The 21,135-nt window shown below is 45.7% G+C and overlaps 1 protein-coding gene across 1 annotated transcript; it reads right to left on the reverse strand.

The window, feature by feature from the left end:
• Nucleotides 1-18,977: 18,977 nt before the first annotated feature.
• Nucleotides 18,978-21,129, reverse strand: MFSD6L (major facilitator superfamily domain containing 6 like). The gene has a single exon (XM_029928201.1). It carries the CDS (start codon nt 21,023-21,025, stop codon nt 19,262-19,264), a length of 1,764 nt encoding a protein of 587 aa, XP_029784061.1. The 5' UTR covers nt 21,026-21,129; the 3' UTR covers nt 18,978-19,261.
• Between the last annotated feature and the right edge of the window lie 6 nt (nt 21,130-21,135).

Below are 21,135 nucleotides of genomic sequence, written 5' to 3' on the forward strand. Positions count from 1 at the left end.
GAGGAGGAGCCACCCCGTGCCCACGTCACCGGGGATATGGCAGACCTGTGGCCCCCAGAACTCTGGGGCTCAGCGCAGACCCTTTTATGAACAAGCCTACGTCCACCCCTTTGAGTTCATTCTTTGACGTTGCACAGGCTCTTCCCAAACTCCTCTGTGGCCTTACGTACCTCCTTTGCACATGGTTGATGGTATCAGTGACCCCAGGAGGGGTCCTGTGAGCTGTCAGCACAGAGCCCAATGCAGGGTTCGAACTCATGCACTGTGAGATCATGACCTGAGCCAAAGTCGGACGCTTAACTGACTGAGCCACCCAGGCACCCCAGAATTGTTTACTTTAAAATGTTGTTTTTCGGGGGACACCTTGATGGTTGGATCAGTTGAGTGTCTGACTCTTGATTTTGGTTCAGGTCATGATCCCAACAGCTCAGAGCCTGGAGCCTGCTTCGGATTCTGTGTCTCCCTCTCTCTCTGCCCCTCCCCTGCTCATACACTCTCTCTCTCTCTCTCTCTCTCTCTCTCAAAAGTAAATAAAACATTAAACATTGAAAAAAAATTGACCATCTTAACCATTTTTAGGCATACTGTTTAAGATTGTTAAACATATTCATATTGTTGAGCTTCCAATCTCCAGGACATTTTCATCTTGCAAAACTGAAACTCTCTACCAATTAATCAACATCTCCCCATTTCCCCCTCTGGCAACCCCTAGTCTACTTTCTGTTTCTATGAATTTGATGCCTCTAGGCGCCTCAGATAACGGGAACCATATAGCATTGTCCTTTTGTGCTTGGCTTATTTCACTCAGCATAGTATGTTGCATTTCTGTTGGAGCACGTGACACGATTTTCTTCCTTTTCAGGACTAATAATATTCCGTGGTACATACATACCACCCTTGACTTCTCCATTCGTCTGCTGATAGACACTGGACTTGCATCCACCTTTTGCCAACTGTGAATAATCCTGCTGTGGACGTGGTTGTGCAGATAATGTCTTTGAGAACCTGCTTCGGTTCTTTCGGGTGTATATCCAGGGACGGGGTTGCTGGGTCATAGGGTCATTCATTTCCAATATTTTGAGGAAACACCATACTGTTTTCGATCATGGTCGCACCAATTTCCGTTTCTCCCAGCAGCGCTCGAGGATTCCAATGTCTGCACATCCCTACGCCTGTTCTTTCTGGGGTTTTTTTCCATAGTAGCCACCCTGATGGGGTGTGAGGTGCTATCTCCTTGTAAAATTATATTATCTTTTAATTAGAAGAGTAATAAATGAATACATTCTCATCATTCAAACGATACTGATATAGGCGGAGCCCAGTTTACCCAGCATCAGACCTCCTTTCCCAGAGGGACGGTGCCCTCAACGGAGAGTTATGTTGAGTACCTGTGATGTGGCTGGCACTCTTCTAAGCAGGGGGGGGGAGGGATACAGCAGCGAACAGAACAGAGTCCCCACTGTCACTGTGGGTGAGGCAGGAAGCAGGGAATGAATAGACCCTAGGGATGACATCTTCAGGGCACGCCCCTCGCAACCGTCGAGGGTGACTGTGGGTGGGGAGGGGTGAGGAGGCGGGACAAAGCACCCATCAGCGCCCACAGGCCCAGCTGCCTCCCACAAGAACTCCCCCAGGGGGCTGTTGACCCTCCAGACCCTGTGGATACAGAGCCCAGGGACTATGAGCGTTTCGAGAGCCTACAACAATGTTTGAAGCCAGGAAAATGATTATTGGCTCTAAAATACAACAAGGAAGCCACGAAATAAGGAAAAAAGACTTTTAATTAAAAGCATACAAGTGCAATGGTCCAACTTTATGGGTTTTTGACTTCAGCATTCATAAGCCTTTCACACATTTGAAAGTAATCTGTGCCTCTGAGTTTCTCACTTCTCAAGAATTTCCAGTTATGCACAGATTTTTGGAAAAAAATCAAAGCAAATTACGAACTAAATCAGTTACTCATTGACAATTTCCGAAGGGAAATTGTGAAGATTCTCTTACTTCTCCCCCGGCCCCAATCGTGTTTCGTGCTGATGGGAATGCACTTTAATTTGTTTGCTGTGGCGGGGTTTAGGTCTCCATGACTATGTCCCTTGTAGGGTCGGGTTTCTATAGATGGGTGGGTTTTTGCTTCACAGACTTGTGCAAAGCAGTGGCCTCCCTGAACCCAGCGGAGATTCTGTTTACTCTCTTCTGGCAGTTTCCTGAGGCTGAGGGGGCGACAGGCTCCAACAGCGGCAGTTCCAAGGGCATCTTGCAGCGAGCTCCGGCCTCTCACTGGCCAGTCACCAGCCAACCCTGATCTTGGAGCCCGGCCGCAAACCTCAGCCTGCTCCGTGGCTTGTCCTGGAAATAGTAAACGACTCCCTGCTGTGTTCTAATGCCTGATTTCCCGACGCTTGTGGTTCTGAGAACAGTTCTGAGAACTGGTCCAAACTAACGGCTCTGCTTGGCAGTAACTGAAATCATCCCTTCCCTTCTGACCTTGATGGTGGAGGACTGTGGCCCCGTCCCTGCATCAGAAAACTGGCCAATGCTCCTGGTCCAACTACGGGAGCTTCGCCGGTGACCTTGTCACCTAGGAGACGCCTACTCGAGCAGGAAGAAGCTTCTCTTGCTCTGATCCAAGTTGTTCCATTCACTTCATTAGCCTCCTTGTCTGAGACCCATTTGGTAAGGATGCTGAGCTTTACCTCAAACAAGAATTTCCATAGTTTTCTTCTCCATCTTCAAATATCAAACTTGATTTTCAAAAGGTAAACTATTGTTTTTGAGCACATCCATATGTCATAAAAGCATAAAGAACTATGGAGAATGATAGTCAACAAAGTCCGTTCCTACCTCTTGGTGATGATGGAGGGAGGGTTACCGTAAATTGGTGAAGAGGGACATTTTAGAGTGGGCACTGGGGACGTTATATTATTCTGTGTAGTTTATTATGTCAGAAATATTTAATAATAAATTTAAAGGGAATTACTTATTGTTATTCTCAACACTTGCTGGTTCTCCTCTTCACCTCCTTCTGATCCCCAATTTTCCTTTTCTCTCGTGAACCTCTGCCAGCCTCCTCCCCCTTTCCCTTGTTCCTTGCAACTTGATTGACATTCCATCCTCCAAACTTGACACCCTTTCTTGCTAATAACTCTCTCGTTGGGTGTTCCCCCACTATGCCTCTTAATCTCCCTGGAAACTGTGTAGTCTTAAAATACCAATGTCTCTTAACTGCCGCCTCTTCATTTACTGCAGAGAATCACAGAATTTTAGGCTAGAACTGCTTGAGATCATCTATTCCAAACTTCTTACCATGTGCAAGGGAAAAAAAAGGACACTTGGAGACTTAGATTCATCTTCAGCAATGGCAAAGCCAGGATTTCAACTGAAGCTAACTTCAGGTTTCCCATAAGATTGAAAACCAGGAGAAAATATTTACTCCTGTCCCTGGAAATGCTGTTGAGTTAAGAGGGAGGCTGATAGATCCCTAAACTGAACACAAAAACGAAGAGGAAAATATTTATAATTGCACCAAAAAGAATAAAATGTCTAGGAAGAAACTTAACCAAGGAGGTGAAAGACTTGTACTCTGACAACTTAAAACATTGATGAAAGAAGTTGAAGATGACAAAATCAAATGCAAAGATATTTCATGCTCACAGATGAGAATTAATAATGTCAAAATGTCTGCACCACCCAAAGCAATCTAGAGATTCAGTGCCGTCCCTACCAAAATACCAACAGCATTTTCACAGAACTAGAACAAATAATACCAAAATGTGTATAAAACTGCAAAAGACCCTGAATGGCCCAAGCAATCTTGAGAAAGAACAATGAAGCTGGGGGATCACAATCTCAGACTTTAAGCTATACCACAAGGCTGTCATGACCAAAAAGTATGGTCTTGGCGCAAAAGTAGACGCATAGATCAATAGAACAGAATAGAGAGCCCACAAATAGAACCACACGTCTATAGCCAATTAATCTATGACAAAGGAGGCAAGACTACAAAGAAGAAAACATAGTCTCTTCAGTAAACGGCGCGGGAAAAACTGGACAGCTACATGCAAGTGTATGAGACTGGACCACATTCTTGCAATCACTTGTCTTGACATTGGCCATAGCAGCGTTTTTTCCAGATGTGTCTCCTAGGGCAAGGGAAACGAAATAAAAAATGAACTATTGTAACTATATCAAAAATAAAAAGATTTTGCACAGCAAATGAAACCATCCGTAAAACAAAAAAGTCAACCCACTGAGGAGGAAGAAGATATTTGCAAATGATATACATCCCCAATAAGGATGTGCCCCAATAAGGGGTTAATAGTCAAAATATATAAAAAACTTATACAACAAAACACCAAAAAACCCCCCAATATGATTAAAAAATGGGCAGAAGACCTGAAAAGACATTTTTCCCCCCAAAGGAGACATACCAATGGCCAATAGACACATGAAAAGATGTTCAACATCATTAATCACCAGAAATATGAAAATCAAACCACAATGAGATATTACCTTACATGTACTAGAATGGTTAAAATAAGAAAGACAAACAAACAAACAGGTGTTTGCAAGGATGTGGAGAAAAAGTGACCTTTGTGCACTGTTGGTGGGAATGTAAATTAGTGCAGCCACTGTGGAAACCAGTATGGCATTCCCCCCCAAAATTAAAAAGAGAATTACAATATGATCCAACAATTCCATTTCTGGGTATTTACCTAGAGAAAATGAAAACACTAGGGGTGCCTAGGTGGCTCAGTCGGTTAAGCATCTGACTTCAGCTCAGGTCATGATCTCATGGTTCATGAGTTTGAGCCCTGTGTTGGGCTCTGTGCTGACAGCTCAGAGCCTGGATCCTGCTTTGGATTCTGTGTCTCCGTCCCCCACCTGTGTGCTGTTTGTCTTTCAAAGGTAAATAATAAACATTAAAAAACTTAAAAAAATGAAAACACTAATACAAAAAAACACTAATTTGAGGGGTACCTGGCTTGCTCAGTTGGAAGAGGATGCAACTAAATCTTGGGGTCATGAGTTTGAGCCCCATGTTTGGTGTAGAGATTACTTAAATAAATGAATATTAAAAAAATATACAAACAAACCCCCAAAGCCCCACTAACTCAAAAAGATATGTGCACCCTATGATTATTATAGCATTATTTCTAATTATTTCTAAGAAGATATGGAAGCAACTTAAGCGTTCATTGGTGGATGAATGGATAAAGAAGGTGATATATATATATATATATATATATATTTGAAATGGCATGAGATCATGCCAATTGTGACCATGTGGATGGATCTAGAGGTGTTAGGCTAAGTAAAATAAATCAGACTGAAAAAAACAAATACCTTATGATTTCAATCTTTTGTAGAATCTTAAAAAAAAAAACAAATGAATAAGTAAACAAATAAAAGACAGAATCAGACCTATAAATACAGAGAGCAAACTGACAGTTGCCCCAGGATACATTGAGGAGGTGGGCAAGCTGGGTGAGTGGGAGATACAGGCTTCCAGTGATGGAAGAAGGAAGTCACAAAGATAAGATGTACAATGGAGGCATATAGTTGGTGGTATGTCACCGCCCTGCATGGTGGGAGATGGTAGCTACGCTTGTGGTGAACACAGCAGGCCACACGCACTTGTCAAGTCACATCTTGTGCACCTGAAATTCGAGTAACTGTGTGTCTCTACCAAAAAAAAAAAAAGGTGATTAGGGTAAAATAAAGCCATTAAGGTGGGTCCTAATTTAGGAGGACTGGTGTCCTTGTAAGAGAGGAGGTTAGGACCCAGGTGTGTGCAGAGGGAGACCAAGTGAAGACTCAGGGAGAGGTCCTTCTGCAAACCAAGAGGAGATGCTTCAGAAGAAACCGACTCTACCAACACCATGATCTCAGACGTTATGGCAAATTTCTGTTGTTTAAGCCGAACAACAATACACCAAAAATCTGAGAGGAAAACCTTAGGGAGGCAGAAAGTGATTGGATGTTTCTCTCTCTGTCTCTCTCTCTGTCTGTCTCTCTCCCTCCCTGTCTCCCTGTCTCTCTCTCTCTCTCCGCAGCCTAGAGCAGAAGAGAGCTGATATCTAGACTAGGGGTCATATCCTTTCATTTCTCCCAGGCTCATTGTTGTGGGGGATTGCTGCATATGCTATTTGCCACTGCATTGAGAGAACTGACATCATTGTGATGTTGAGTCTGTCCACCAAAAAACATGGTATGCTTTTTCATTTGTTCTTTTTTTGGTCCCTTCAACAGTTTTAAAGTTTTCTTTATATAGGTCTTGTATTTTTTAAACTTATTCTCTTATATTCTAATATTTTGTTGTTGAAAGAGAAAATTCTAAAACTTCCCAAGAAAAAAACAGATCACCTGCAGAAAACAATTGACATCATGTTGACATCAGACTTCTTAACTTCCAAATGGATGCAAGGTACCAATGGAGTACTACTCCTTTTCAAAGGATTTAAGAAATTTTTGGGTGTTTCTGGGTGGCTCCATTGGGGACTTGACTCCTGATTTTGGCTCAGATCATAATCTCACAGTTCATGAGTTCAAGCCCTACATTGGGCTCTGCCTTGACAGTGTGGAGCCTGCTAGAAATTCTCTCTCTCTCCCTCTTTCTCTGCCCCTCCCATCCGCCTGCTCTCTGTCTCTCTCACAAAATAAATAAACTTTGAAAAAAAGAACTTTTCAAATCCTGGAATTATTTTATGCATTTTAGCTGTAATTAAATGTGGCCATGAATTAAAGATATTGACAGGCACATATAACCTCAAAAGGTTTACCACATCAGGACCTTTGCTTTTTTTTAAAGTTTATTTATTTATGCTAGTAATCTCTACATGCATCCGATTGTGAGATCAAGAGTGACTTGGGGCCAGGGGCCCCAAGACCTTCTTTGAAACCACTTAACAAATTATTATATTTGCTGCCCTGGGTATTATAATTAACACTTTAATTTAAAACATACCAATTGGATTGATAATAATTTAATTTCAATAGTCCACAAAACTGTTGCTCCAGTATACCTCCATTCCCTCTATTTGCTATTATTTTCCTGTGAGCTACATCTGAATACATTATAAGCCAATCAATAAAGTTTTATAATTATTGATTTAAATGAGATAGGAGAAGAAAAGAGTTATAACAAAAATACATTGATATTGTCTTCTATAATTATGTATATAATTACCTTTACTAGTGCTTTTTATTCCTTCATGTGTATTCAAGTTACTAAGGCCCCTTCATTTCAGCCTTAAGGACTCCCTTTCATATATCTGAGCAGATCTTCTAGTGATGAGTTCTCTATGTTTGTTTTTCTGTAAATATTTTCATTTCTCCTTCACTTTCAAAGGAGAGTTTTGCTAGGTATAGAATTCTTGATTGATGGTCTTTTTCTTTCAACACTTGGAAGATATTATTCCACTGTCTTCTGCCTCCATGATTTCTGATAAGATGTCAGCTGTTAATCTTACTGAGGCTTTCTTGTACGTGAGAAATGGTTTTCCTTTTGCTGCTTTTGAGATTTTTTTTTTCTTGGTCTTTGACTTTCACCAGTTGGACTACGATGTGTCTAGGTGTGGATCTATTCGAATTATTTTACTTGAAGTTCATTAAGCTTCCTGGAAGTGTACCTTAATTGTTTTCATCAAATTTGGGATGGTTTTATTCATTATTTTTCCAAATATTCTTTATTCCCTTTATGCTTCTCTTCTGGAACTCATATTACATGCATGTTGTTGTCCTTGATAGTATCTTACAAGTGTCTCTGAGGCTCTGTTCATTTTTCTTTTTCTACTCTTTTCCTTAGACTGGACAGTCTCTATTAACTTATCTTCGAGTTTGCTGGTTTTCCTTCAGACAGCCCAAATTTACTATTAAGTCCCTTTAGTGAATTTTTCATTTCAGTAATTATGCTTTTCAACTTCAGAATTTCTCTCTCTCCCTCTCTTTTGTAATTGTCTTGTTTTGCTGCTAACCTTCTCTATTGGTAAGGCACCATTGTCATACTTTCCTTTAATTCTTAAGACATGGTATCCTTTATTTTTTTTTAACATATTTATAACAGCTGATTTGAAGTGTGTCTACTAAATTAAACATCTGGGCCTCCTTGGTGATATTTTCAGTGGGCTGTTTATTTTACTGTGTCCGTGGCACTTTTCTGTTTCTTTGCATAGCTTGTAAATTTTTGTCTGCAGTTAGACATTTGAAACAATATATGGTAACAACTTGAAATAAGATTCCCTCTCCCAAGGTTTGTTGTTGCTGAGTTTTTTTGTTATTGTTTTTCTTGTGGCTGCTTACTTGTGCAGGGAATTTCCTGAATGAATTCAGTTGATTCAAGGAATCTTGCAGTGTGCAGCACTTGAGTTCTCTGCTAGCCTTTATTTTTTCTCAAAGTTCTTATAGTTTGGTTTTCTGGGGTTCACGCATGGCTCAGTGTCATTTAGCGGTGAGCCAATGATCAGCCGGAAGCTTTCCCTCAATGACTTGTCTGTATGTCTCCTACCCTTTGGCAAGGGGAGCGGTGTCTGAAGGCACACATCAGACCTCAGGCAGTTTACAAAACAGTTTTAGCTCTCCTGTCTTGAGTGCACAGGGCCTACAGGTCCGCCAGAGGAGAGCGACAGGGTCTTCATCTTTCTGAGGTCTTTCCCAAGCACATACGATGTGCAGCCTTCTAGATCCCCAGGAGCTTCTCAAGCTCTCATGGTTTTCTAGTTATCCAGGACTTAATTTTAAGCTTTTGTTGGTGTTGGCCAGGCTCTCGTTTCCTCTAACCAAAATCACAATCTTTGGCAGCTGATGCACTGTCAGCAGATTGCTCTTGTTTTGGGTAGTGGCCCAGGGATAGTTTTTATCTCCCCCCTGAGCTGAGCTGTGAGTCAAGTCAAAGAACCACAAAGCCTTGGCAAAGAAGGTTTTCCAGGTAGCTGCTAAAGTGGACAAAATTTTGACTGTGCTCTAGGGATGGGGCTCTTAACAGAGCTCCAAAAGAGTCCGTCTTCCCCATTAGCTTTGAGACGGCTAACTTTTCATGGCTACTGGGCCACCAAGTTGGGGAGGGAGAAAGGATAAGAATATCCCCAAGTTAAAATGTGACAGGCACCCCTGCCTTATTGAAGTTCAGTAATTTATCTTGGATACATGATTCCCAGTTCATTTGGTGGCTTTGGTACATTTCCAGAATGCTGAGATGGTTGATTTTAGTTGTTTTGTTAGTATTTTTGTTGTTTCTATGGGAAAGTGGTTCACCAAGGTGCTTGCTTTGCCATTCCAGAAGTCAGTCTCCCTTGAAAGCATTTTTATTTCTTTACTTTTTAAAAATTTTATTTATTTATTTATTTATTTATTTATTTAGAGAGTGTGAGCAGGGGAGAGGGGCAGAGGGGCAGAGGGAGAGAGACGGTGGGGGGTGGTCGAGGGGAGGGGAATACCATGGCAAGCATGGAGCCCGATGCAGGGCTTGATCCTACAACCCTGGGATCATGACATGAGCCAAAATCAAGAGTTGGACACTCAACCACCTGAGCCACCCAGGTGTCCTTTAAAAGTATTCTTAAAAGATAAGTATTTCTGCAAGATGGGGAATGAACTCAAGACGAAGCAAAGAGTTATGCAAAATAAAGGAGGGAACATAACTTAGAAAAGTGTAATGTTACTTAAATTAGCAATGTGTCCCTCCCCCCCTAATGTATATATTACAGATAACTTAAAAGTAATGCCCTAGATTGCAACCATAGCTGAGAAATGGGACCTGGTATCTGGTGGGAGTTAGGAGAGACTGGAGGTTGGTGGAACCTGTCCTGTTTAAGGAAACATCTAGAGCTGTCAAGGTTAAGACACTGACAGGAGAAAGGATAAATATGTTAGGGTCAAGGGTTAACCAGAGAAGGGAATAGATAGAACATACTATTTTGTACAGAGTAATTTGATCTTGTCAACAGGCAGCAGAAAAACCCAAACTTTCCTATTGAAGGAAGGAAATTTTGAACTATTGCAAAGATGGAAAGGAGTAGAAAAGATGTACAATAAATAGAAAACACAAAATAAGACAACAGAAATATGCCCTAAAGTAAAGTTAATACATATAAGTGAGGATGAATCAAACTCACAGATCAGAACACAGAGAATTTTGGATTAGGTATAAAAACAAGATACAATAATATATTAACCAGGATCATGTAAGCAAAATTGGAAAACCAAAGGTTTAGAAATCCTGGCACATTAAGAAAAGAATTAACTCTACAGTGCAATTTTAACATCAGAAGAAAAAAAAATTTTAGGGTGAAAATAAGGGACACATGGGGACTCCTGGGTGGCTCAGTTGGTTGAATGTCTGACTTCAGCTCATGATCTCATGGTTTGGGAGTTCGAGCCCCACATCAGGTATGGAACCTGCTTTGGATTTTCTGTCTCCCTCTCTCTCTGGCCCTACCCCACTTGCACTTTCTCTCTCTATCAAAAATAAAAAAAGAGGGACACCTGGATGGCTCAGTTGGCTAACCATCCAACTTCAGTTCAGGTCATGGACTCACAGTTTATGAGTTTGAGCCTTGCATTGGGTCCTGTGCTGACAGCTCAGAGCCTGAAGCCTGCTTCTGATTCTATGTCTCTCTCTGTCTCTGCCCCCCCCCACCCCCCGAGTGCACTCTGTCTTTCTTTCTCTCTCTCTCAAAAATAAATAAACATTAAAAATTTTTTAAAGAAAAGAAGGGACAAATGGAGAGGTTATATACTAATAAGGAATAATAAATCCAAAGGAAATAACAAACAGAAGAATATATGCATTCAGCAATGTAGCCTTAAAATATATAAGGCAATATACTGGCACAAAAACAGACACTCAGATCAATGGGAGAGAATAGAGAACCCAGAAATGGACACACAAACATATGGCCAACTAATCCTTGACAAAGCAAGAAAGAATATCCAATAGAATAAAGGCAGTCTCTTCAGCAAGTGGTGCTGGGGCAACTGGACAGTGACACGCAAAAAAATTGAATCTGGACCACTTTCTTACAACACACACAAAAATAAACTCAAAATGGATGAAAGACCTAAATGTAAGATGGGAAGCCATCAAAGTCCTCAAGGAGAAAGCAGCAGGAACCTCTTTGACCTCGGCCACAGCAGCTTCTTACTCAATATGTCTCGGGGGCAAGGGAAATAAAAGGAAAAACGAACTATTGAGACCTCATCAAAATAAAAGGCTTCTGCACCGCGAAGGAAACAATCAGCACAACTAAAAGGCAACCAACAGAATGGGAGAAGATATTTGCAAATGACATGTCAGATAAAGGATTAATATCCAAAATCTATAAAGGACTTATCAAATTCAACAACCAAAAAACGATCCAGTGAAGAAATGGGCAAAAGACATGAAGAGACACTTCTCCAAAGAAGACATCCAGATGATTGACAGACACATGAAGCAGTGCCCAACATCACTCAGCATCAGGGAAATACAAATCAGAACCACAATGAGATACCACCTCACACCTGTCAGAACGGCTGACATGAACAACTCAGGCAACAACAGATGTTGGCAGGATGCAGAGAAAGAGGATCTCTTTTGCATGGCCGGTGGGAATGCAAACCTGGTGCAGTGACTCTGGAAAACAGTACAGAGGTTCCTCAAAAGATTAAAAATAGAACTACCCTACGACCAAGTAATTGCACTACTAGGTATTTACCCAAGGGATACAGGTGTGCTGTTTTAAAGGGGCACATGCACCCCGATGTTTACAGCAGTGCCATCAACAATAGCCAAAGTGTGGAAAGAGCCCAAATGTCCATCGAGGAATGAATGGGTAAAGACGATGTGGTGTGTATACACAATAGAGTATTACTCGGGAATCAAAAAGAATGAAATCTTGCCATTTGCAACTACATGGATGGAACTAGACAGTATTATGCTCAGTGAAATTAGTCAGTCAGAGAAAGACAAATACCATATAACTTCACTCATATGAGGACTTTAAGATACAAAACAGATGAGCATAAGGGGAGGGAAACAAAAGTAATATAAAAACAGGGAGGGGGATAAAAATCAGAGACTCTTAAGTATGGAGAACAAACAGAGGGTTGCTGGAGGGGTGGTGGGAGGGGGGATGGGCTAAATGGGTGAGGGACATGAAGGACTCTAATTCTGAAATCACTGTTGCACTGTATGCTAACTAACTAGGATGTACATTTAAAAATTTAAAATATTAAAATAAATATATAAAGCAATACATAGCTAACATGGGGAAATGGATACATCAACAATTATATTTGGAGGTCTTAGCACATTTTTTCAGAATATGATACAGCAAGCGGACTCAAAATAAACATGAAGAACATTTGACTAATACAATTAATAATCTTGAGCACACACACACACCTCTCTTTATACCTAACAAACAAAAGGAATCTCCACATATTACAAAGGATGACATTGGTTACATTTTCCAACTATAATGAAATAAAGTTACAATTCAGTAAAATTAGAACACTTAAAAATCCCATAAGCCTAGGAAAAAATGAAAACTACCTTTAGGCTAAAGAGAAATGACAAGGGAAATCATGAAATACTTAGAACTAAATTACAATGTCAAAGTTTGTGCTGAATTGCAATGCCAACATTTGTACTAAAGAAATACCTAAGGGAAATGAAAATTTTTGACATTTATTGGAAATCAAGAAATACTGAGAACAAAAGAGGTGAGTGTAACTCGAGGGGGCAAAAAGCAACAGAACAAACCCACAGAGATGAGAAGAAAAGAAGTAACAAAGCTAATGGCAGGAATAAAAAGAGAGAATCTAAACAATGGATAAAATTAGCAAAACCCAAAGCAGGTCCTTCGAAAAGTCTAAACACAAATCTCTGATAAAAGTAGTTAAGCAAAAAGCACTGTGGTCAGGTAAGGATGCCATTTTTTTTGTCCAGACTCGTCAACTTACTGTTGCAAGACAGCTGTTTCTACTCTAAGGAAAGAAGAGGAGGAGGAGGTGGAGCCTACAGAGGAGGTGGAGTCTATTGAGGAGAGGGAGCCTATGCAAGAGATGGAGTCCATAGAGGGGGTGGAGCCTATAGAAGGGTGGAGCCCCTGGAGAAAGTGGAGCCTGTAGAGGGGGTGGAGCTCCTGGAGGAGGTGGAACCAACTGAGGAGGTGGAGCCACTAGAGGAGGTGGAGCCTATAGAGGAGGCGGGACTCCTAGAGGAGGTGGAGCCACTAGAGGAGGCGGTGCCTATGCTCAAGAAAGCAGACTCCCCCAGCATCCTGTGCAGATTTCCACCTGCAAGGGAAGCTTCGAAGGTAAACATTTCACTTCAACCCAGTGGCTGCCAGGAACACAGTTTGGGTGGAGAAGAGAGAAGAATGGGTCATGAGTAGGCAAGCAGCAGCTTCTGTCTCAGCAACAATCCACCGATGCATTTGAAAACTTTGGCAAAAGGATACAGGAAAACATAAAATGTCAGATGAGAAAATAGAGAACTGTAGAACACTTGTTTGTAGGAAACCTCGTTCTACGGACTGCTAGCTACAAACAGTTCTACCACTTGGTGACCACATAAATCTTATACAAATACTTCCATAAAATAGAAAATACAAAAGGCAAGGCTGGGCTGACCGTAATGACAAAAGTGGCCAAGAAAAGAGAAAGGGAAGAAAAGCAAAGGGAACATTAATGCAAAAATCTTAAATAAAATATTGGCCGGCCAAATCCAAACATGTATTTTTTTTAAAAAACATAATTTTGCAGGATCAAAGAGCTCATCTAAGAGTTCATGGTTAGTTAGGGGCGCCTGGGTGGCTCAGCTGGTTAAGTGTCTGGCTCTTGGTTTTGGTTCAGGTCATGAACTCATGGTTTGTGAGTTCAATCCCCGCATCAGGCTCTGCGCCGACAGCACGGAGCCTGCTTGAGATTCTCTCTCTCCCTCTCTCTGCACCTCTATTGCTCATTCTCTGTCTCTCTCAAAACAAATAAATGAACTAAAAAAAAAAGAATTCATGGTTACTTAAACATCAAAAGTATTTTGATGTAAAATTCACCACGCAAATGGACGAGAGAAGGAAAATAAATCACATGACCTTCTCAGGAGACGGGGGAAATTCTTGATAAAGTTTGTGATGAAAATGTTATGAACGCTAGGAAGAAAAGGGAATTCTTTTTTAACTTAGTAAAGCCTTCAGTAAATATCATACTTAAAACTTTTTTTAAGGTCTGGAACAAAACAAAAATGCTTACTTTCCCATGACTATTCAATATGATATTAGAAGTCTTTGCTAACACACTTCCTGCCTGAACAATTGCAATGGTCTGTCCAAAACAGACACCCCAGGCCCCAAATCTCCCCCAAGTCAGACCCATTGTTCACAACGCAACTGTCAAGAGGGGTCAAAAACCTTCAACGTACCTCCCATGGCTGGTAAAACCTTCCTAGAAGCAGCCTCATGTTCAGAGAAAGGACCACGGGCTTTGCCGTGGTCAGATCTGCACGTACGCCACGCCTCACCACCTAATGGTCACGACGCTGGGCAACTAAATCAGCCCACCTCTCCCAGCTTCAGTTTCTCCTGCTGTAAAATGGGCATTAGTATTGTGAAAGTTAAAAACATTCCCGTGCGCAGGTGTTGAGCCTGGACAGGTTCGACCTATGAGTTTCCTTTCTCTTAGACTGACGTTTAGGGACATCCTCCCTCTGGATCCCACCTGTGTCTCCGACCTCATTTCCCATGACTCTTGATACAAAATCCCCCTGCAGCCTTAGGGTCTCATTTCCATCGCGTCCCTCCCTCTGATCCTCGCTCCCTGGCAAGGAATTAACTCTCCAGGTATCTGAGCCAGCACAGGGACAGATTGAGAGGGTGGCTCACACAGACCGAGCTTTGAACTCTCACCTCGCTGAACCTTAGTTGACTTCACCTGTAGGATGAATTCATGCTCTGACTCAGTGGGAAAATCTCTGCCAAGTTCTCAGCACGGATTCTCAGGACACTTGCCGGTCTGGGGGTGGGAGCCTAGACTTGTCCCTGAGCACCGCCTCGGCTGAGTTGAAAAGGTCACACAGAAAACTACCAACGTTGGTATTTTCCAAAGCATCTTACAGGAAATCCTAGTTCTGTCAGACGTGAGAGGTGTTACCGGGGAGGAGGTGACGACCCCACGTGGGTAAGGGATTACAGGACCGACAGAGCTAAACAAGCATGTTGACTCCAGGGCTCTACGGAGCCTCGATTGCTAATATGCATTGCGAGTTTCTAAAGGGCGACAATAATTTACATCATTTTCCCGACTAGTTAGCCACAGAATGCTTTTGAATGCCCACCGGCCCCACCACACCAGGATTAGGTGTTCTGCAAAACCCGCTTGGAAAATAGTGGTCTAAGGAAGCCTGATCATAAAGGTTAATGGCTCATTCAATAGTTGCTTTCCTTTTTGATGGAAACAGGATACGGTAGAAGTCAGTAGCTCTGATAGTCATAAGGCCGGGAGCTAAGAATTTCATTTACTTCTGGCTTTATGAAGCGTCACTGACGTACTGGAGAGTTAATGGAGTAAAAATCACGACTCGAGTGTTTAGGACTCGGTCCTTCGGGACTTGGTCCTTCCTTCAATATGCCTCACGCTGACTCATGCCTGCTTCCTGGTCTCCGGGAGGCTTCCCAGCACTCAGCTCTCCCTCCTGCCCCAGACTTCTGATGCTCCACTTGAACTTCTCACTTGGTACTAAATCCAGCATGTCCTACCTTGTCTGCTCGTGCACGTGTGTTCTGTTAGCCCTTCTGGCTGACCTTTGTCCCCGGCCCCTGGATGGTAGACTCTAAGTCCTTAGAATTTTCCTCATTACAGTGGTGGCTCTGCCATTCCTGATGGGCCTCCCAGAATCACCTGTGTGATGCACCTCTCCTGAGCGTCGGGGGAGGGGCAGGCCATGCCACAAAGACCGATCGATCGTGGGGTCAGAAGTTTGGGTCTTTGGGCCATGTGACGTCAGCCTGAGCGGGGGACTGGAGAGGGACTGAAGACCGAGATCCAAGGAGTCCTACTTCCGTAAAGAAGCCCCAGTAAACACCACGGGTACCGAGATTCGGTGGGTCCCCCTGATGGGCAATGCTGCACGTAGTCCCACAGCGGTGTGCTGAGACCCTGCTGTGTTCTGACCCCCACGGGGTTGGGAGAGGACATGACCCTCCACGTTAGGACCCCCCAAAAACTTGGCCCATGCCTCTTCTCTTCTGGCTGATTCTGAGTTGTGTTCATTGACTATAAGAAAACCGTAATCGTTAAGTATGGCACTTGGTTCCGGGTTCCAAGAATCGTTCTAGTGAAGTCTTGAACCTGGAGGGTGGGGGGGAAGTTCAAATCTGCAGCCAGTTGGTCAGAAGTGAGGGTGGCCTTGGGGGTCTGAAGTGAATTGGGGGCAGCTGTGTGCCCTTAACTAGTGGAATCTGGCCTTACTTGGAGGAGGCTGGTGTCAGAGGGCTCTGCAGTGCTGCTGAGTGAAAGCAGCTAGATGTAAAATAATGCACAGCATAGTCTTTAAAAATGCGAACCAGGGGCGCCTGGGGGGCTCAGTCAGTTGAGCGTCCGACTTCGGCTCCAGGTCATGATTCTGGGGCTCCTAGGTTCAAGCACCGCGTTGGGCTCTGTGCTGGCAGCTCAGAGCCTGGAGCCTATTTCAGATTCTGTGTCTCTGTCTCTTTGTCTCTGAGGACCCCCCAGCCCCACTCACTCTCAAAAATTAATAAACATTTAAAAAATTAAAGTGTAATTACCAGTTCATTAAAAAAATGGAAACCAACGTAGAGTGACAGAAAACAGCTCAGAGGCTATTTAGGACCAGGGTGGAGTAAATTTGGGGGAGTGGAGATGCTATCCTAAATGTGGTGATGGTCTCATAGGTGTGTATATGGATACATGTCAACATGTATCAAATTGTACCATTTAAATGTGTGCATTTTTCTATATGTAAATAATACTTAAATAAAGCGAATAAAAAAAAAAAGCTCAGCATAGTCCTCACCCATCATGAGCCTCTCGAGAACCTTCCATGGTTTACCCCCAGGGTACGGAATCCAGGCCGTCTGTGACCTGGTCCTGAGGGTCAGCGCTGCGCTGCACAAATGATATTATTTCTTGCTACTCCTCCCAAGTTGACGCCGTGCGTTTGCCACCTTGGTAACTTTGCTTGTCTGTTCCCTCCGCCTAGAATGCCCTTCCCTGAGTTACCACCCTCTCTCTCTACCTGCTAGGCTTGCTTACATTTCAAGCTTAGCTCATATGTCTCCTCCATGAAATTCTTCCGCGAATTCTTGAGTCAGAAATGACCTGTCCCTTTCCTCACTCCTGCAATGCCTTTTCCACAATGTCCTGTGTGCCGCAGGCATGAGTCTGCGGGTATGTAAACCTCCCCGTGAGACCATGAGCAGGCACGCCACTCATCCTGTATTCCCTGTGGCAAGTAGCACACTTCTTTACGGACGGACGATCGCCGCCTATTAACTAAGCAGCCCGAACACAGAGTTCTCAGTATCCTTCCGTGTACGATCCTTAATCCATCACTCACTCAGTCTCCTCCTCCACTTCCCACTCCTTTCTCCTCCTCCTTTCTTCAGGCTACACCACTACCTCGCTCACTCGTGTCTCAAGGCAGGTGCCCTTCCTCATCTCTTGTTTACATTCGGGGCAACACACCTGTGTTTGTATTTTGGTCTTACCGTATGTTCTAAGAGTCAGTTCCGTCTTCTCTCTGGTTGATTTCAAGCAAGAGCCGCCTTCAAACTTCATATTGGATTTCCCTCCTTCCCCCCCTTTCTTAGCCACAGAGCACAGTCATTAAAGTCTCAGGCTCTGGTGCCCCCAGGCTGGATCTGGGTCACACCTCCTAAGCCGTGTGACCTCCGGCAAGCTCCCTGGCTGTCAGCTTTGTCATCTGTTAGAGGTGGGGACAGTGGCCACATCCTGAGATCACTTGGCGGATTAAGCGAGCCACTGGGTCAAGTGCTCAGAACCATTCCCAGCATACTCAGCATGCATAGCTCGGTAGAGATCGTGACCTGAGCCGAAGTCGGAGGCTTAAACCGACTGAGCCACCCAGGGGCCCCAGCCAGAGGTAATTTTTTTTGTCAGTTATTTATACTCGAAAGCTTCTTAGGGAAAATTGTAAGAGAATAAATTTCCTGGGACCATGTCTGACCCAGTGAACATCCATGTGTTTGCCTCCCTTCTCCAGCTATGAGGCAGTTTTTTTCATTTGTAAATGGGGTCCTTCTGAATCTGATATCCCACACTCAACCTGATTATAGAAGGTAGAAGAATTGGTCTCTGGTGTCTGGAATAAGGGGCCCTACCCTGGGGGGGACCCCATCTAGTGGCTACGCACGGGCACGGTGTGGATCACCCCTACCATCCTAACCCTGTAGGGGCTGCCACACCTGCTGGCACGTGCAGAAATCTCCAGCAACTCTGGCGAGGTGGAGCACGCAAGATCGGCGTTCAAAGACATGACCTTGCCCTTGCTCTGGTGGAAGTCTGGAAGGTGATTCTAGGGATCCTACACATGGCGATGCACACATTTGACCTGAAGGATGAAAAAGGCCTAGTCTGCATCCCCTCTCCTCCTCCTACACATATTCCATCTCCCATCATCTCCTATCGGAAGCCCGCGTGCCCGGCTGTGAGTGTGGGCGTCTGTGCATGGGCGCGGAGTTTTGTGTTTTTGTTCTCATCCTTACCTGCCCACAGCACGGCCTTGTGGGATGCCGGCTCGTGCTTTTAGGACCCACGGGAACACAGGTGACTCGCAAAAGCCAGCCGCCCCCTCTGCCAGCTGAATCCTTCGGGTCCCCTTTGCCTTCCTGGCACCTGCCGGTTTGATCTGAGTACTCCAGCCGTGGCTGAAATCAACAGCACCGGGGGCAGTACCAGTAAGTTCCTGCTAGCCTTATACACTGAAGTACAGTGAGTAAGTGAGTACTAAGGGCACACGGGTGTGAGGTGGGTTTTTTGTTTCTGTTTTTTTAGCAAATGTATTCTTCCTCCATTATTTAAAAAACGATTGAACAGCAAAAAGTTAAATCTCCTTGTACCACAGAAGTAAGGAAAATCATGCAATGAGATGATTCCGTGGGGCTCTGCACACACCTGTGTGGTCTCTCCGGGCTCCCCGGGGACCCAGACAGGACTCCGGGGCCTTGTCCTCGGCAGGCGAGTTTTGTCCAGCCTCCCCCTGGGCGCCTTCCACGATCACCGCATCCTGACCTGCATCTCAGCCCTGCTAGTCTGAATGCTCCTCCCTCATGGCCCTCACGAGCCAGTCCCGTTCGGTCCCCTGCTCCGAGTCGCTCGTGTCGCTGGCCTCCATGACCAGCAGTTTTGAGTAGTTGATTTTCTGCTCCTGGGGCAGCGCCTGCTGGATGGACAGGAACAGGGCCAGCCAGAGCAACAGGACCACGCAGCAGGCCTGGTACAGCACGGCCAGGCCGAAGTACATCACCACGAACCCCCCCACGAAGCTGCCCAGGCTGGACCCGCCCCCGGAGAAGTGGCCTCGGAACATGGCGCCCAGGGGCCGCTGGGTTCCGGGAGTGCCCAGGTGCTCGGCCGAGGCCTTCACTGCCCACCACAGAGCCCCGCTGCTGAAGGCGCTCAAGGCCTGAGCGGGGAGGACGGACCACCAGCTCCACAGGAAGGCGTAGTAGAGCAGCTGGCCGGCCAGGCAGCCCAGGCCCAGCCCCACGGTGCCCACTCTGGTCAGTTTCCTAAGTAATGTCGCTTTCAACGGATGGAGCGCAATCTCGGCCACCAAGCCCAGGGCCACCGAGACACCCATGACCAGCTCGCTGCTCCCGCGGTCCTGCATGTGCCAGAACAGAAAGTTCTGCACCGTGCTGGTGGCTGCTCCTGTAAGGAAGACGGTGAGGGCCAGGACGAGGAGGCGGGGGTCCCCCGCCACCAGAGACAGTGCCTTGACGGCTCTGTAGCTGGGCTCCCGCCGCCTGCACGCGGGGACAGGAAAGGCGACGCTCACCAGTAAAGCCAGCACGCTGACCAGGGAGTAGCCGTAGAAGTGCAATGCACCGCGGGGGCCACTCGTCACCGGGGAGCATTCCAGCTGTCCCACCAAGGCCCCGATGCCACACACGCCCGCGGACATGCCCAGCAGCCTCCAGACCCACAGGCTTCTGTAACGGTCTGTGGCATCCACAAAATCCAGGTACTCATAAAGGCTGTCGTCTGCCACCTGCTCCAGAGGGGCCACCAGCAGCTCCCAGAACACCACGGACCCCAGGGAGAGGAGGAAGGTCTGCCGCCACCCTTCCGAGGACAGGCCAAGGGCTCCAGTATTGCTCTCGGCCCCTGACCAGTTGGCTGAGCTTCCTAGCGCTGGACCCCCTGCATGCAAAGGGAGGGCCGTCCTGTCCACCTTAAAAGCACCTTCCCGAGGAGAATCTTTCACTGGCGAAGTGACAGGGTGGCCAGCTCCGGACGTGGTCCTGGCTCTTTCCACAGGGTCCATGGCATAGTCTCGCGGATGACCGAACGCCTGGTGGACGCTTTCCGCGGGTCCCTTCCCGAAGCCAGAGGCTTCCACTGTGCCAGGACTGCGGTTGGCTGGGGGGCCGGGCGCCCCCGGCGGCGAGTTCGAGGCGAAGGTCCAGGTTGGCGCGGCCCCCGGTGGCGGGGCGGTGGGGGTGGCGCCGTGGCTGGCGTTACAGGGGCCGGACAGCAGATCTTTGTCCAGCGGTGGCACCAGGACCATCAGCAGGCTGGCTCCCACCGAGCCCAACAACGAGCCCACCATTAGCACCCTCCTTTTCTGGTAGCTTTTGACAAGGAAGGCGCAGAAGGGACCCCAGAGGGCTGCGATCAGGTGCTTGGTCCCCATCAGGATGCCAACCCAGGGCGCGGCCAAGCCCAGCTGCCTCAGGTAGAGGGTCAGGAACGGAGTCACGCAGGCGTCCCGGACCCCGCACACCAAGTGGAAGAGCCTGGCCACCCCCAGCGCCTTGCTGATGTCCCACTGGGGGTTGGCGCTCATGGCTGCCTGGCTCCTTCAGTCCCGGGAAGGCGGGGGTCCGAGCTGGGCGCGGGGCCGGCTCGGGGCCATGGCCCTGGAGCGGGGCCCGGCGCGCGGGGCCAGCGGGGAGT

Source organism: Suricata suricatta, chromosome 17 (genome assembly GCF_006229205.1).
Source record: "Suricata suricatta isolate VVHF042 chromosome 17, meerkat_22Aug2017_6uvM2_HiC, whole genome shotgun sequence".
In the NCBI taxonomy this organism is placed as follows: Eukaryota; Metazoa; Chordata; class Mammalia; order Carnivora; family Herpestidae; genus Suricata; species Suricata suricatta.

What these genes read in the sequence shown, in the direction of transcription:
- MFSD6L (XM_029928201.1), bottom strand. Translation starts at nt 21,025, where the DNA reads ATGAGCGCCAACCCCCAGTGGGACATCAGCAAGGCGCTGGGGGTGGCC.